Genomic DNA, 18,682 nt, shown 5'->3' with positions numbered 1-18,682 from the left:
TACTTCAAACCTGAATCTTCTGCTTAACCAAGACTCTTTTAAACATCATTAGTCGGAGTTTGTTTTACGTAAATCAATCATCAAAATATAAGGTAGTCAATTCAACAGTATACTTAAATAATTTCAATATTTGTAGTTTGTGCATTTTTTTTGTTGGTTGGTAAGGAGAAGAGCCCTACCTAACTGAAACCTCTCACAAGTCCTCCCGGTACGAATTAGCGGGCTAGACACTTTGAAAATGGGGGGATGGTAAGAGAATCACCACCCTAAAGTGCCTCGTACAAAAGGAAATGTGGCAAACCTAAAAAATAAATACGGAGTAGTTTGTACATATATAAAAAGGAAATGAGGCAAACATTAAGAACAAAATTAGCAGTCAACAAAACAATAAATTAAATTATGAAAAAGAAAACAAACAGCCAAAATTGACTAAGAATAGTAGACTAATAGAGTGATTAGTGAGTACAAACAGAGTGGGAGTGACAGCTAATTAGCTCATAAAACGCGCACAAAGTATACACAGAAACATGAAAACACACCAACAAACCCAACACCACACTCCAAGAATTTGATCAGAAATTGGGCCCCACTCCAGTTCTTGTCATAAAAACATTTGCAGTACTACTGTACAACTCCAAGCGCGGGTCTTTTTAAACCTCCCATGTAACATTATCACTCCCCCCTCTTTTCTCATTTCTCTCTCCTCTCTCTCTCTACGTTCCTCACTTTCTAGTCAGAGAAACTTTCCGACACCGGCAGCTTTTTCCGGCAACCTCGTCTTACGTTGTACGTTCACTTTCACTTACTTACCAATGTCTTTAATTATTACTGTATTTCCTCCGTCTCTAAATATTGTTTCTAATTTGACGGTCAAGTCGGTGATAGGATTATTGTATAAATGTACTCTCCCTAACACATGTGATTGATGTGAATGTGATTTTTTTTTTTTTTTTTTTTTTAATTTTATGAATTTTCTGGCGAATTATTACGAGTATGACATTTTTTAGGAAAAAATTAGTGTACCTGAAAGTTCATTGGATCCTTTTTCTTAAAAAGATTTAACTATTTAAAGTGACTTTTGCCTTTTTCTTTCTGTTCATTTCACCAGCACATGATTTAATTTTCATAGCATAAAAATATGATTTTTATTTTGTAATTTTCGCACTTCCAAATTTTGTGTTTATAAATCTATATTTAATGTATTTCCTCAAATAATATTTATTTAGGATTGCGTGACTAAATTAGGTGTCAATTGGTGCATTGTATTTCTTGTACGAAAGAATATATAAGTCAGCAAAGTACAACCTTTAGATCTTGTTAGTTGTAATAGCCAATAAATTTCTTGGTAAAATTTGCAATTCTTGCTGAAATCAACAGCAATGATGCAAAATATTAAGCTTAATTCATAATTTTATAAAAAAAAATACCTTTTACACTTTGTTAATTACAATGCACTGCCTAAGCTAAAGTACCTCATTTTGATATTAATAATTTTGTTGAATATAAGTTAAATTGTCTTTTTTAATTCTTTTAATGAATGTAGATTACAATGTTAGAAGCAAGATTAGGACTTGGGAAAATGAGGCCACCATTACAGGGCATTGCAAATGATCTTAATGGAAGATTGGCTTGTTATAAGCAAGATTGGATTGCTGGTATTCGATCCGGATTCGGGTATCTTTCGGGTTTTTCACATTTATATTTGAATCAATTAAGTGTAACTTCAATTTTGATCAATTCATTTTAATTTCTAATTTTTTCTTAATTTTGGAGTATAGGATATTAGCCCCAACTACATTCATCTTCTTTGCTTCTGCTCTTCCGGTCATAGCTTTTGGGGAGCAACTCAGCAGAGACACAGGTGCTTACTCGATTACTCGATGTTACTCTGACTCTTCATTTCACCTAAGTACCCGTGTCAGATACTCGACACTTAAAAAGAACAAAAAAGAAGAAGAATTCATAGGTTAATTTTGATGTTTATTTTTTTTCATTTTTTACTATATGTGTAGATGGAAGCTTGAGCACAGTTGAGACTCTAGCTTCAACAGCAATATGTGGGATCATACAATCTATAATTGGTGGGCAGCCTCTTTTGATAGTTGGGGTTGCAGAACCGACCGTGATTATGTACTCTTATCTATACAAATTCGCCCATGGGCGGCCCGATTTGGGCAAACAACTTTATCTAGCTTGGGCAGGATGGTATAATTTTAGTTTCTGAACATACCTTAATTACATGATGGTTTTGGTATAAGAATGATTAATCTTTGATTTTTTTGTTTTTTTTTTTTTTTTTGGCCTTTCATAGGGTTTGTGTATGGACTGCCCTCATATTGATTCTTCTTTCGATATTCAATGTTGCTGCGATCATCAATCGGTTCACCAGGGTTGCTGGGGAGCTCTTTGGCATGTTGATCACAGTGCTTTTTATCCAAGAGGCAATCAAGGTATTAGAAATAGTTTGCTAACTTGATTGTTTGATCAGGAAAACTTAGGAATTTAAATAAGTATGGTTCATTGTTCAGATGTGTTATTTAGTGTTCTTATAATGCTGTTTTTGTAGGGAGCTGTGAGTGAGTTTGGAATCCCCAAAGCTGAGGATCCTCGTGAAGTGAAATTCCAGTTCCAGTGGCGTTATGTAAATGGGTTGCTGGGGGTCTTATTTACCTTTGGTCTTATTTCAACGGCCTTAAAGAGCCGTAGGGCAAGATCATGGTGGTATGGTACAGGCCGTATGAGGAACCTCATTGCAGATTACGGAGTTCCTTTCATGGTTGTGGTTTGGACTGCCATATCTTTTAGCGTCCCTAAAGGTGTTCCAGAGGGAGTTCCTCGAAGGCTCTATAGTCCTCTTCCTTGGCAATCTGAATCCTTGTACCATTGGACTGTTGTCAAGGTAATTGCTAGTTTTTCAATATCACAATTAACGTCTTGCTGCCCTTGAACTATTGAATCGGTTCATTGTATAAGATTTTAGTTGGTTTTTAACTAGTAAAATTGTGTTCAAAATACAGGATATGGCTAAGGTGCCTGTTGTATACGTCTTTGCTGCGATAATTCCTGCTGTGATGGTGGCGGGGCTCTATTTTTTTGACCATAGTGTTGCTTCACAACTAGCACAACAAAAGGAATTTAATCTGAGAAAACCTTCTGCTTACCACTATGACATCTTGGTGCTTGGTTTTATGGTATGTTAAATATGTAATAACCTGTTGTTCCATACTTCCATCCTTATATCTCCATGAAGTCGATTAGATTGACTGATACAGTAATACTCATGCCTTATTATTTGGTTGTTCCATTTTAGACATTGCTTTGTGGATTGATTGGACTCCCTCCATCAAATGGCGTCCTTCCACAATCTCCTATGCATACTAAGAGCCTTGCTACTCTCAAGAAGCATGTAAGTGTGTTCTTGTGGAAATGAACTTGTTAGTAAGTTGATTCTTTGACCTTCTTAATAATGTATTCTATTTGCAGCTGATAGGGAAGAAGATGGTGGAGTCTGCAAAACAAAATATAAAGAATAATGCTAGCAGTACTGAAATATATGGCCAGATGCAAGATATTTTCATTGAAATGGATCAAAGCGCAGATGTAAGCTTTCAAGATACTTGAGATAATTTATCTTTAGAATATTGGATAATGTTGGGTGATGAAATTTTCTTTGTTCAGCCTCGTCAAGTTGCCAAAGAGCTTAGTGATCTGAAACAGGCAGTCATGAAGGGGGGCAAAAAAGAAGGAAAGGACAACAGTACAGCCAGTACTTTTAGACTCGATCACATCGATGCTTATTTGCCAGTTAGAGTCAATGAGCAGAGAGTAAGCAACCTCTTACAGTCGGTCCTTGTAGCAGGCGCTGTATTTGCTATGCCCGTGATCAAGTTGATACCTACCTCGGTTCTTTGGGGATACTTTGCATATATGGCCATTGACAGTCTTCCAGGAAGCCAGTTCTGGGAAAGAATCCTCCTCCTTTTCATCACACCATCCAGACGATACAAGTAAGTTTCAATTGAAGTACATTCGAGTGGTCTACAAGTGATGGTTTTTAACTTCCTAGATAAAAATTGTGGCACTTGTAAAGTGAAATTTGGAAAAGATACTAAATAAGTTTTTATGACAACTTGAACCCTGATATCGAAATCTGATCTTGTTGATTAAAAACCAATTGATGCAGGATTCTGGATGAAGCTCATGCTTCATATGTGGAATCAGTGCCCTTCAAAAGCATTGCTGCATTCACACTATTTCAGATTGTGTATTTGATGATGTGCTTTGGGATTACTTGGATACCGATTGCTGGGATTCTTTTCCCCTTGCCATTCTTCTTTCTAATAATCATACGGCAACATATTCTCCCAAAGATGTTTCATCCAATCCATCTGCAAGAATTGGATGCTGCTGAGTATGAAGAGATTGTTGCTACACCAAGGCGTAATCTTAGCTTGTCTTTTAAGGTATTTCAAGCTCTACCCATCTCCTCTTTCTCGGTCTTAGTTATATATGAGGGCAACAACGTGACATCATAAATGACTGATTTACAGAGAGAAACTCCTGAAGATGAACCGGTGGGAGATGATTGTGAGATACTTGACGAACTGACAACCAGCAGAGGGGAGTTCAAGATCAGAACCGTGAGCTTTAAAAACCCGCAGGTGAGAATTATATTTGCTTCCTTCTGCTGTCTACCTCCTGCAAACACTATTTTATTTTGTTTTGAAAGAAGACTGGGTTGATTTTACTATATAAACTCCAACCATAGCCTTCCTTTCGGATGGAATAGAACAAATGTAGATAGGGGGTTGGGAGGTACCATCAGGAACAACAAGAAATCCTCGCCCTAGTCCCACCACAGCACAAAATGCATAACCCTGGCCTATCCTGGCTGAAAAAAACTACCCGATGCCCTTGGTATTGTGCATTTTCATCGATTTGCTAGCTACGTAGTTTGACACATGTATTCTACTCTAGTTGATGACCCATTCTATTTGGGGTATGATTGCCTCTTTTCTTTGCTTGGATTGATTAGTGAGAACTATTATATGAATGTGTAGTATGTGCTTTTTTTCAGGTTCATCCTTAAGAGAGAGCTCATCCACAATGAAGTACTACTAGTATAGTAAGAGCGCAGGGAAGGTTGACAATGATGATCAGAAGATATACCTTTTTGGAAGAAGAGGGGGACTGGCTTTGCATCAGGAAACTGAAAACTTAGAAGAAACCAAAAACTATACGAAACATTTCATTCTTTGTAGGAATCAGTAAAAATCTGTGCTAGGGCTTAGGATGGCGATATCATGTCATTTTGTGATTAACATGCTTTCCAAATTCTATAGGATTAGCCAATGACATCTTAGCGAATTCGTTAATATTGAGGTTGTAGGTACATTAGATCCTAAGATTGGATCTCCCTTCACTAGTTCATATTTCATTTATTATTGTATTATATTATCAATTCCCTAACAAAATCTTAAATTTCCTCTATTTTTTCTGGTAAACTTGCATGTTGATTTTCTGAATGTGTTTCTAGTAGTAAGACCCCTCCCTAAGAATATCTGAATGTATTTTGCAATGAAGAACTGGCTGAATGTCCAATGTGATTTTCTTTTTCCAATGTGGGTATAGGTTGCCCAGGCTAAGCTGTTAAAGCTCCTAGATACGGAGTGATTGATAATAGTACTCTCTTCCGTCTCATTTACTTGCTTTATTTGATCCGAAAATTTCCCACAAAATATATGTTAATGAGGCAAGCAAAATGAGATTGAGCGACTAATAGTTTGTATGATTTTGGACCATTGTTCCCTATCCACATAAAAGCTTGTAATGGGCTGGGCTTGCAATAACTGGCAACGCTTGTTTCATGGGCCTCATTCTTTGCTAAGATATGATATTTGGACCTGATGTCTAAATTCTCTGACCAATAGATACGCCACGACCTATAAAATGAACATGTAGTAAAAAAAATATGAACATATAAAAAAAAAATGAATACTTAGTAATAAAAATGAACACGTAAATAAAATGAAAATTTAGTATTAAAAAGTGAATACGTAAAAAAATATGATCATATTGTAAATTAAAAATGAACACGATTATCATATAATCATAGAATTGCTAGACAACGGCCTTAAAAATGAACATTAAATAAAAAAAAATTATGAACACGTTAAAAAAAATGAACATGTATAAAAAAATATGAACATTTAGTATATTATAAATGAACGTTTATCATACAATCATTGAATACCTAGACCATACCTAATAAAATGAACCTTTCATAAAAAATATGAACATTTAAAAAAAAAATGAACCTTTATTATTTAAATGAACACGTCAAAAAAAGTTATGAACATTTAGTATATTAAAAATAAACATGATTTTCATATATTCATATAGTTTCAAATTCTTTATATATATTAACGAAAATAAAAATAAAATAAATCGTTAAAATATGTTTATTTTTTTGTACTAAATGTTCATTTTTAGTGTATTAAAAGTTCATTTTGTACTACATGTTCATTTCTAGAGTACTGCGTGTTCAAATTTTTTTATGGAAATTATACACAATTCGATTGTAATTATTTTAACTCTAAAATTTAAATATCCACCTTAAATCTTATCTTGGTTCATCATAGAGAAAATAATTATCGATCTATAATATGATAGATTCAGAATCACAAATGCAAAATTGATAAAAATCAACAATTTTTATAACATTCACGTATTATAAAACCACCAAAAAAAAAATTCAAAATTACCTCACGATTCATGATCGCGACGAATATGACGACGATGGAGAATGCTACAATGGTGACGAATTAAAGAATGCTCGAAGTAGAAGGACAAAGAAGAATAATGATTGAAGGAAAGTGAGGTATTTACATGCTCATTTTTATAGAGATAATAGAGGAGATATAAAGTTTCAAAATAAGTAGAAAACAGAGGAGAGAGAAAATTAATAGAGGTAAGAAAAGAGAAGAGAGAGTGAGTTAAGACATAATGAAAGAAAAAAAACATATGCTCATTTTTAAAGTACTATATATTCATATATATGAAGCTGGTGTAGTTAAGAACAACACATTAGTGGGCCGTGTCATTGGCCTACAAACACGGCATGTAAGCTGATGTGGGATAGTAAAGTGAGTTTTATTTACAACAATACATATCATCCTATTGTGAGGAGGCCTTGGTTCAAAACCATGCAATAATTACTCTTATATATTGTCCGCACATACATAGCTCAATCAACACACCATTTCCCAATTCAATGAATACGAATTTAATTTGAGATATCAATTACTCTTATTGTAAGTTTTAAGTTATTACAGATACATTATACGTTTATATTTGGTCCAAATTCAATCCAACGCCGTATGAGTCATACCAACAAGAACAACATATGGATTGAAAATAGTCCTTACTTTCCTACCTTTTATGATCTTATTAACTATAACATGAATATGTATGAATGTCTGAAACAAGGGAACAATTAACAATTCAAATCTTAATGCTGACAAGTTACAATTCGAAAATGAAAAACACTTTGAAGGAAATAGCTCAATAAATAGACAATTTGCTAAGTCTCTTTTTCCTTTCACATATGAAAACTAGGGTGAATTTGGAAATCATATATGCATACAGCATATCCTACTTTTTCAGTTGCAATCCACTTTATATATTTCAATTAGTATGCATGATCATTATTTGTATCGCAATTCAATTCACAAAACTTTGATTCAATTGTGTACATATACTAGTATATTCCTCAATATATAACATCAATTATCAGGAACAAAGTATGATCACAATAACATCAATTATGGTAGAACAACGATCATCTTAGGTAAATAAAGTGCCCCTAGGTTCAATGTACATAAGCTTTATTTTACCATTTAACATCATACAATAATGCAATGTTATCTTTTTTTATCACATCTTCCTTGAAAAATCCATCAATCATTCTTATGTACGAGTATTATTTATCTTAAATAACAACTTGTGCTGCTGTTTTACACCTTATGCTAGTTAAGAGTTTAGATTTAGTTTATTCAATACAAGTCGTTAAAATGTCACATGAATAATATGAATTATGCAAGAAATTCTTTTGCTTTTTAATTGACTTGGTTATTTTTAAAAGTACTAGTTAAGTAATATAATTATGATATAATCTGAGAGTGAGAGATAACTCAAGTGGTTAAAGTTTTCCTCCCAATTCCAGAAGATCTTGAAATCGATTCTCACTTCCGCCCTTGTGGCTCTTTAAAAACCAAAAAAAATTATTATATAATCTTTCACCATCCTTCCCATGTAAAGAAACATAAAGATGAAAAAACTAAAATAAAAAATAAAATTCAAAGTATCAATTAGTTCAACTGAGATACTTTGGAAAGTGGACTAGTTGAGGTCAATTGGTGCATCTTAATCGAAGTTGGGAATTATTTTTTTTCTTCTCTTTTTTTGGTCAGTCAGTACGTCAGTCGAATTCCAATTTTATTGCTCACCAGCATTGAATTAAAGTGGTACGTTACATGTTTTCTTACATTAAATTCAGACTTAAACATTTACGATTCACCATCACCGCAACCAAAAGAAAAGTAAAACTAAAATATATGAAAAAAAAAATTATAATAATAAAGCAAGTGGAAATTAATGCAAATTGATAGATCATCTAATATTCTGTATCTTTAGCATACAAGGAGTTAGTACACCATAGTATTTCTATTACAATACTTATCAATAATATCATAATTCATAAGGACATAGCAGCTAGCGTTATTGTTTGTTTATTTTGTTACAATAAAAATTTGTACTGTTATTCGAGAATGAGAGCATTATATTGGCCACATTAAGTACTCCGTAAGTTTAAAGTTGATAGCGAGGATGGGAAGAATAGTAACCGAAGTGCTTTGTTCATAGCATCACTATGGAGTATATGGAAAATGAGAAATGCAACATGCTTTAATGGAGCCACGGGGACATGTAGTCTGGTTTTGGAGTTCATAAAGCTTGCAATGGAGGATCATGAGACCTTCAGACAACAAATAAGTCCGACAAATGAGAGGGAGGTTGCCAGCAAGGGTAACCCTCTTGTTCCCCCGGGTTTCAACCATGTGCAGCTAGGAAAGGCAAAGCTTGGTTTTGACAAATTTATAGTGGAGGCTGATGGATCATGGGATAAGAAAACAATGAGAGCAGGGGTAGGCTGGGCAGTTAAGAATAATATACAAGGTGTTGCCAGGGAAGAGAGGGGGAATTATGGTACTACAGCGTCAGTCATTCAGTGTGAGGCCTGGGCTTATCTTGAAGCTTTGAAGTGGGCTCGGGCTAAAGGAAAACAAGGAATTCTTCTCTTATCTGACTCCATCTCTCTTCTAAATAATTTACAAGATAACCAAGGAAAGGAGATCTCCATTAATTGGCTGCTAAAGGAGCTACGGATAGTTGGAGCGGCGTTTCAAAGATGCACAATTTTAAAAGTTGATAGAGATCAGGTTCAACGAGCTAACGACATTGCTAGGAAATGTCGGATAGGTTTCCCTTATTTGTTGTAGTTTTTCTTTGTTCCTTTGCAATTGTCAAAAAAAAAAATAAAAAAAAAAATAAAAGTTGATATGACCAAACATTTCATATGTACGTAGTATATATAGTTAAATTAGTTAGTGATACCGATTATTGAAATCAACTAATTGATCTATAACGTAAAGAAGCAATAATACAATAATTAAGCTATGTCGTATTACATACACTTCTTATAAATGGTAAACATGGTATTTTATTAAGTTCGTATTCATTAACACAAATTACTCGCGTAAACTATAGCAATCATGTTGGGAGATCAGATAAGAGCAAGTGAGCAACCATGGCCAGCTAGCTCACTGAATGTCCAAAAAAATGTGATCGTCAATTAAATGGTATAATTGTTATAATCAAATCGGGAATTATACACTCATATAAGCAATATTATGATGTGTGACCAGTTATAACTATATACTAAAACAAACATGCAAACTCTATTAGTATATGAAAATGCTTAGGGTGCTTAGCCCCTATTTTAGTAATGCATTATGTTCGTATGTATTCACATGATTTTATGTTAATTTTTGTATGTGTTGCATCATATCAACTTCAAACTTTAAATGGTACCATTCCTTTATTCAGGATATTATACATTAGGACACCATCAACTTCAAATGATACTCCGTCTAATTGTATATTGTATTCACTTCCTCCTTTCAGATTAAGTTGGCACATTTCTTTTATCATATTTGTCAATGTATATATTTAATTGTTAATATCTCTAATTAATTATTATATATTTATTCAAAATTTTAAAAGTTGATATCTTGATAATTTCAATTCATTCAAAAAAAAAAAAAAAAAAAAGGTGTGACCACACACTTATAAACGATACCATCAACAACTCTTAGGTTGGTTATGCATATGATTTTCATTTCTCCAAGTACTTTAATTCCCTTCTCTTTTAACAAATGCATGAATATGGAAAATTCCACTCAAGAATAATTATTTACTACCAATTTCATGAATATGAAAGTGACCATTTTATTCAGCACCATATTATAGTATAGGTTGCTGATTTGAACACATTTAAACAATAAATGCTAGAGTTGTAGCATTATGTACACAATCGTGAGGTAGACATGAAATTAATTAAGTAGAGTAATTCAAAACGACCCTCCTAAACAAATTCGTAGTATATAGCTATAATATTTTTTTTCCCTATAGTATACTTTAATTGACTATAAAAAAATCAAAGGACATAATATAAATTAGTTATGATCTTGCAAATTAGAATATTGGTCTAGCAAATTTCATAATTTTTTATACTCTGCCCATCTCTATAGTTACAAATGCTTTTTACTCGATTTTTGGGGAATTAAAAGTGTAGAAAATAAAAGTTACGAGGCCTAACTTTATAGAAAAAGTAGTAAGAAAAAATTATACAAAAATTTAGAAAGTAAATTTTGTTGTTCAAAATGGATAAATGCATACAAATGGCCTATAAAAGTAAAGAGTAGTCTAATTACTTTTTTAAAAGACACTAGAAATAATTAATTTGTACGGAATTTAATATGAGTAGGATGTAGGGTGATTGAAGGAATACTTTCCATGACATTTCACTTGGAGGCAAAATGAAGGAATGAAGTTTGCGTTTTGGTTACAATTTTCCAATTGACTAGACATTCATACATTGTAAATTTATGAAGTTAACTCTAACAATTGATCTTTTGTCCTAGTTTTTAAAGGTTCACGAGACTTATTACCCTACATTTGACAAGGCTACCACTTTTATGTATATAATGGACTCGATAACACGAAACATTGTGATTACTGTAAAACTAATACGCTCTAACAAGACCGAGTCATCGCCGAAATGAAATAGTTGCAAGTGTATAAAAAGTTTAACCAATAACTATGTTTCAATTGTTGAATAAATCATACAAATATTTTGCTATTCTCAATATTATAACTCTAGAATAGCCTAAATATAGACCAACTACTATCTCCATGCCCATCCTTCCACTATTCAAATTAATTCAAGACCCCGTCTATTGGGATACGAATTGGAGAAAGCCTCCCATTTATCACCTTGATAAATACAATTGATTTATCAAATGGTACATAAATAAAAAAAAATATATAATTGACATCTTTGTATTTTTTTTGAATAGCATTGACATCTTTGTAATTACATCAACAATTGTAAAAAAAAAAAGAAAAAAAAAACATAATTTTGTAGTCAGCTCATCGTTAATTCCTACGATATCATTTATTATCACACATGTAAAAATCTCATTCATAGAGTAAATGATACCTCAAGTGGTTAGAGTTCACCTCGATTCTTATCACCCGCCATTGTGCCTCTCTAAACACACACCAAAAAAAAAAAAAAATCATCTTACAATGTACTTTTACACAAAAACCCACCATAAATCCATAAATAGTAAAAAAAAAAAAAAAAAAAAAAAAAAACTCCATATGACAGCTATTAGTCACAACTCACAAGTCATAACAAAATTACAGTAATAATCTTCAAATCAAATTTATGAAAAAACATAAATTCCTTTTCCTAAGTACTTGTATAAAATGTGAAATGGGCCCCACACTGATACATAACACTAGCAGCGCGGGTCTTTTTAAACCTCCCTTCTCACTTCCTCCTACTCTTCAACTCTAACATCCCTTCCACCACATTAACCGTGGTCCAACGCTTTTTTCCGGCGAAACACTACGTCGTAAATTCTTTATCTCTCTCCTCATCACATCGTTTAAGCTCATTTATTATAATTTTCTTTTTAGTCATTTTTATTACTTTTAGGAGTAAATATATTACAGCTAGCATGACTAAAATAATAAAGATTTCATCATGATTTTATTAAATGTCATTTTATTTACATTATTGCTAGTAGTATAATTTTTTGTAACTTGTTTTCTAAGGTCAAATTTTAATAGCTTTTTCTTCGGAAAATTTATGGGTATCCTCTTTTTTCTTTAATTCTGCTTTTTCTTTTATTTTTTGCTTTCTGTTTGTGTCAAATTCTTTGTAATTTTGTTTTTAGTATCTTGAAGAATATAGAAAAAACGCGTATCTGATTTTTCACTGATTTTATTTTCTTGGAAAATGTTACTTTTTTTGTTAAAGAAAAAAAAAAGATTATTACCATTTTTTGGGTTTAATTTCTGCAACCCTTGATTTTTTCCATCAATGTTGATAGGTTAAATGATTTACTAAGCAAACCCAGTTACATTGTTGAATTTTGGGTAGTTACAAATTTATTTTTTTCTCACTTAAATTTGAATAATATTACTGGGAAAAGTAAATATATCAGATGAAATACTCATACTTAGTAGCTTAATTGTAGTAATTTTGTTGAAATAAATGTTGAATATTAATGGGGTGAATTTTGCTTTTTTAGGGAATATCTGATATTGGAATTGGTATAATGAAGCAACCATTTTATGGGATTGTAAACGATTTCAATGGAAGATGGGCATGTTACAAGCAAGATTGGAGTGGTGGAATTCGATCCGGTTTTGGGTAATTTTGGGCTGTTTCATGTTAATATTCATTCAGATTCAATCTATTTACATGAAAAAATGCTGTTGCACTTCAGATTTTTAGTAAATTGTTTTAAGAGTTTGTTCTGTTTTTTTGGTGGGAGTTAGGATACTGGCACCAACTACCTATATTTTCTTTGCTTCTGCTCTTCCTGTAATAGCTTTTGGGGAGTAACTCAGCAGAGACACAGGTGATCAATCTTAAGTTATTACAACGCTTTGTTTCACTCAAGTACTCATGTCTGATACTCGACACTTAAAAAAACAGAAAATGTAATGACAATATTTGTTAAATATACTTCATGTGCTTTTTTCAATATGTAGATGGAAGCTTGAGCACAGTTGAAACATTAGCATCAACAGCAATATGTGGGATCATTCACTCAATAATTGGTGGGCAGCCTCTTCTGATAGTTGGGGTTGCAGAACCAACTGTGATCATGTACTCTTATCTCTATAACTTTGCGAAAGAGCGGTCAGGTTTGGGAAAGGAACTTTACCTTGCTTGGGCAGGATGGTATGTATATGATTGACATATATCAAGTCTGCTTAGAAAAACATGTTGAATTTGATATGTAGTTGCTGATATTTTAATGTTGCTATATTTTTGTCAGGGTTTGTGTGTGGACTGCGCTCATGTTGATCTTTCTTTCGATATTCAATGTTGCCACGATCATTAAACGGTTTACAAGGGTTGCTGGGGAGCTCTTTGGGATGTTGATTACTGTTCTTTTCTTCCAAGAAGCTATCAAAGTACTCTTAACAACTTACTAATCTTGTTTGGTTTTGAAACATACGCTGCATTAGTACCCTGAATTTGTGCTTATTATATTCTGTTTACATGTACTTAATAATTATTGTAGGGAGTTGTAAGTGAATTTCATATTCCCAAAGATGAGGATCCACACCAAGAGAAGTTCCTATTTCAGTGGCGATATGCCAATGGATTGCTTGGAATAATATTTACTGTTGGTGTTTTTGTAATGGCCTTAAAGAGCCGTAGAGCAAGGTCATGGCGCTATGGTACAGGTCGTATAAGGAGCTTCATTGCAGATTATGGAGTTCCATTGATGGTTGTGCTTTGGACTGCCTTGTCCTTCAGTGTTCCTTCTGGAGTTCCAAAGGGTGTACCTAGAAGGCTCTATAGTCCTCTGCCTTGGCAGTCTAAGTCTCTGCACCATTGGAGTGTAGTCAAGGTAATCTTCAATATGCAACCACTAAACTTTTGCTGCTTTCTGTTGGCTATAGATTGAACAGGATTGAATAGAAGTATTTTGTGCTTTTATCACAATACGAGATGAATATATATGCATTATACGCACCATATATATTATGTGCCAAATTTGAGGAATTTCTTTTGAATCAGAGCCAAAGGTGGAAAAAAAGGGAATAACATATAGTCCTAGTTAGCTAGCTATTTGAACTTCTTTGTTTTAATTAACTAGGAACTGTTTCCTTTTACTCTATTAAAAAGGATCTTGACAAATTTCAGAAATAAAAATGCAGGATATGGTTAGGGTGCCCACAGCTTACATCTTTGCTGCCATCATTCCTGCTCTGATGGTTGCAGGGCTGTACTTTTTCGACCATAGTGTCGCTTCACAACTAGCTCAGCAAAAGGAATTTAATCTGAAAAAACCTTCTGCTTACCACTATGACATTTTGGTGCTTGGATTTTCGGTATGTTAACCAAGTAATCTGTAATTACATACAACCTTTCCATTACATTGAAATTAATTGAGGTGACCAATATTCGTGTCTAAACTATATTTTTGTTATTACAGACTTTGCTTTGTGGACTACTCGGACTACCTCCATCAAATGGTGTTCTTCCACAATCTCCTATGCATACAAAGAGCCTTGCTGTTCTCAAGAGGCAGGTAAGGCTTGTGAGAGTGTAGAATTTCAAATTGATTCATCATATTATTAGCAATTACATGATTCAGCAACTTGTATTATATATCATGTGATTGTGATCTGACGACAGTTGATGGGGAGAAAAATGGTAAAATCTGCAAAGGAAAGCATACAGAAAAACGCTAGCAGCACTGAAGTGTATGGTCAGATGCAGGATGTTTTCATCGAAATGGATCAAAATCCCAATGTAAGAAGCTCTCAAACATACTTGCTCATACGTTATTGAAACTCGTTAATTGAAAATAAACTCTGTTGAGTGTAGTACATGAATGGGACCATGATAATTCTTAATTTTCAGCCACATGAAGTTGTGAAGGAGTTGGAAGATTTGAAGCAGGCAGTTATGAATGGAGATAGCAAAGACGGAAAGGAACACAAAACTTTTAAACTTGAACACATTGACTACTATTTACCCGTTAGAGTCAACGAGCAAAGAGTGAGCAACATCTTACAGTCGGTCCTTGTAGGATGTGCTATGTTTGCTATGCCGTTGATCAAGCTAATACCCACCTCTGTTCTATGGGGATACTTTGCATATATGGCTATTGACAGTCTCCCGGGAAGCCAGTTCTGGGAGAGAATCCTCCTCCTCTTCATTAGACCAGCAAGACGATACAAGTAAGCTTTCCAACTACCTAAAAACTAGAGTATATGCTTGTTTTGTATCTTCACAATTCATCAGTTTTGAGGTTTCCTAAAAACAGAACAGGGTTTCAGAAACCACTTTTGGTTTTCCAGTTTAAGGCCTTTTTTCAGAAACCTACATATGAACATATTGGCACTTGAAAACCACAATATAAAAACTTAAACTGATGCCAAATAATACTTTATCATGTTGATTACGATGCTGACAGCCTTAATACCTGGTATGCTATGCCAATCTGATTAAGCCGATTGATATCTATCCATTGAAACCAGGGTTCTGGAAGAAGCTCATGCGTCATATGTGGAATCAGTGCCTTTCAAATGCATTGCTGCTTTCACTGTATTCCAAATCGTGTACTTGTTGATATGCTTTGGAGTTACTTGGGTACCAATAGCAGGGATACTCTTCCCCTTGCCGTTTTTCTTTCTCATAAGCATACGCCAACATATCCTCCCGAAGTTTTTTCATCCCTTTCATCTTCAAGAACTGGACGCGGCTGGCTATGAGGAGATTGCTGGTGCACCTAGACGCTCTCATAGCATGTCTTTCAGGGTAAGCAAAAGTTGTACACTTTGTCATACTTGCAGAACTCTTGCATACTTTAAGCATATGTTGGTGACCTTTGGCTTACTTTGATGTCTGTAATCAGGAAGGAGAAACTCCTGATGATGATGAGGGAGATGATTCTGAGATACTAGATGAATTGACGACTAGTCCAGGGGAGTTCAAGATCAGAGCTATGAGCTTTGATAATCCTCAGGTGAGAACTAAAAGTGCTTCTGTTTTTAACTCTATCCTGTGTACTTTAATAACATACAAGTAGTTGTTAACCTCTTATTCATTAATTGTTTCTCTTGTGCCTGTTCCAGATTCATCCTCAAGAGAGTACTAGTTCAGAATAAAAAATACAAGCATTGTACGAGGCAGATGGGAAAGGCTAAAGATGACGAAGATGATGATGAAAGATAGCTTCAATACAAAAGACATTCAGAAAGATTTTGCATAAGAAAGTTTAAACCTTGAAAAAGAAGATCAAAGAAATATGTGAAATTTAATCGCATGTCAATGCAAGTAAGCATGCAGATTGGTATGGAGGGGGACGTCACAATATTTTTTGGTCGAAATTCAGAAAGATGAGAAATGCACATACATTATAAACTCGAAAATTAACCAAGTTAGCAAGCTTTAGGAATCATAAAATCATTGTAGAATATTGATATAGGAAATTGTCTGTAAAAATCATGTGCAACTTTTTTGCTGCGAAAGGCAAGAATTTTGAAAGCTTCATCTGTTTCGTTATCTGGAAAAAAAAATTGTGTCCAATTACCATACATTGAGATACATTGGAGTCTCCTCTCCTCCAACACAGGTTAGAACGTATGATGTTTTTTTTTTTTTTTCTCTTTTTTTTGTGTTTTTTTTTTGTGTGTGTGAAACAAACGTATGATGTACCGAGTATAAATTAAATTGACTAACGAATGTGAAAATGATACAGATAGATACAAATCATTTAAATGATTAAAAAATCTACTTTGTATTAGAATTATTTTTGATTGATTGAATTTCTTCATCAATGTACTATTGTATGAACATGAATTCTACTACATTTATTATTTGTGGAATTCCAGTAAATATTATTTTGTTGGTACAACGTATATATTAAAGTATCTATCTTGCTAACAAATGCCCCGGGACGTTAGATAAGTATTTAAAATAGATCCTAAAGTGGTATTAATTTGGGAATGCATGCCAAAATCACACGTCAATTGGTGTAATTAATGCTCATTTAATCTAATATATCTACTTTAAGTTTTCTTATACTGGGGGTTGGTTAGCTTTTGCCTTAAATTAATACTCCCTCCGTCCCTTATTGATAGTTCTTTATAACTAATTTTAAGTCCCAAAATGATAGTCCAATTTGCTTTTTTCAGTACTATTAATATTATTTTTTTTTTTCAAAATTTCCTCCAATTTGCAACAATATTTATGCAAATTTAACTTTCCAATTTAAATTTTGCTTTTTTCATGTACTTTTAGTACTTTCTCTCTCTACTTTTTTGCATACCCAATGTAAAATTTATCTTTCTAATGTACTTTTACTACTTATTTATGTTTATTAATTCCCGTGAAAATTGTCCATAAGGGACTATTATTAAGGGACGGAAGGAGTAATAGTTTGATGTATAACTACATGTGTTTATTGATTGATTGTTAAATCTCGAGGCATGCACGGTAATAAACCCCAAAAAATATCATTTTAAATTAATTACATATACTCCCTCCGTTTTTATTACTTGCTCTACTTTTCTTTGCCACATTTTATTAATGGGAAATTCTCTTTGGTAACATTCAACTTTCTCTTTTTCTCTTTGGTAAATTGAAAAAATTTCAATTCTCTTTAGTAATCTTATACAATTAATTTTTATTGCTTATAACATTAATGATTATTTTTTACTAAAATTTTAACATGGTTAAAGTTGTTTGGTTAATTTGATTATTTTTTTAACAATAAAATATAATTTCTTTCAACAAATAATAAAATAAAATTATTTATAAAAAAAAACCCAAACCCCTCCCCCACCTCACTTAGCCACCAGCAGCCCCTCCCGTGGTCGGCGGCCAAGCGCCCAACCCTCAACCGGCGACGCCCAGCCTCCTCCGCCCCCACCTCCTCTATTTCTCTCCACCCCGACATACCCCCATTTCCCACACCGCCGGACCTTAATCCCACCCCAAACCACCACGAAAACTGACTCCCTTCCCCGAAAAACCCCCTCACCTGTGTGCCGACCACGAAAACCCTAAAACCCACCCAAAACCACCAGAAAATCAAACTCGTTTCCTGGGTTTGGTTTCAAAACCTTAAACGGGTTTGGGCGCTTTCTGGTATTTTTGGGTTGGGTTTAGGGTTTTCGGCCAGCGACGGGAGAGGCCGGGCGTCACCGGCCGGGGGTTGGGAACCTGGCCGCCGGTAGAGGGAGGAGTTGCTGGTGGCTAAGTGGGGTTTGGGTTTTTTTTTTTTAATTATCTTTTAAA

General features: G+C 33.8%; 2 protein-coding genes across 2 annotated transcripts; both read left to right on the top strand.

Annotated features, from left to right (window-relative positions):
• Positions 1-341: 341 nt before the first annotated feature.
• LOC110698703 (boron transporter 4-like) lies at positions 342-5,490 on the top strand. Its single transcript, XM_021876206.1, has 13 exons — positions 342-786; positions 1,544-1,674; positions 1,779-1,861; positions 2,013-2,205; positions 2,312-2,450; positions 2,567-2,899; positions 3,018-3,191; positions 3,311-3,406; positions 3,484-3,600; positions 3,679-4,007; positions 4,184-4,463; positions 4,551-4,661; positions 5,078-5,490. Exons 2-13 carry the CDS (start codon positions 1,550-1,552, stop codon positions 5,087-5,089), a joined length of 1,992 nt encoding a protein of 663 aa, XP_021731898.1. The 5' UTR covers positions 342-786; positions 1,544-1,549; the 3' UTR covers positions 5,090-5,490.
• Positions 5,491-8,945: 3,455 nt separating this feature from the next.
• LOC110698826 (boron transporter 4-like) lies at positions 8,946-17,617 on the top strand. The gene is made up of 12 exons (XM_021876344.1): positions 8,946-9,497; positions 12,942-13,056; positions 13,408-13,600; positions 13,698-13,836; positions 13,947-14,279; positions 14,590-14,763; positions 14,868-14,963; positions 15,071-15,187; positions 15,299-15,618; positions 15,919-16,198; positions 16,296-16,406; positions 16,516-17,617. The coding sequence occupies exons 1-12, from the start codon at positions 8,946-8,948 to the stop codon at positions 16,546-16,548; spliced, it is 2,463 nt and encodes an 820-aa protein (XP_021732036.1). The 3' UTR covers positions 16,549-17,617.
• Positions 17,618-18,682: the final 1,065 nt, after the last annotated feature.

The sequence above is a fragment of the Chenopodium quinoa genome, unplaced genomic scaffold (genome assembly GCF_001683475.1).
Source record: "Chenopodium quinoa cultivar QQ74 unplaced genomic scaffold, ASM168347v1, whole genome shotgun sequence".
NCBI classification, from domain to species: Eukaryota; Viridiplantae; Streptophyta; class Magnoliopsida; order Caryophyllales; family Amaranthaceae; genus Chenopodium; species Chenopodium quinoa.
The sequence above is the reverse complement of the archived record's forward strand: the minus strand, read 5'-3'. Positions and strand labels throughout refer to the sequence as shown.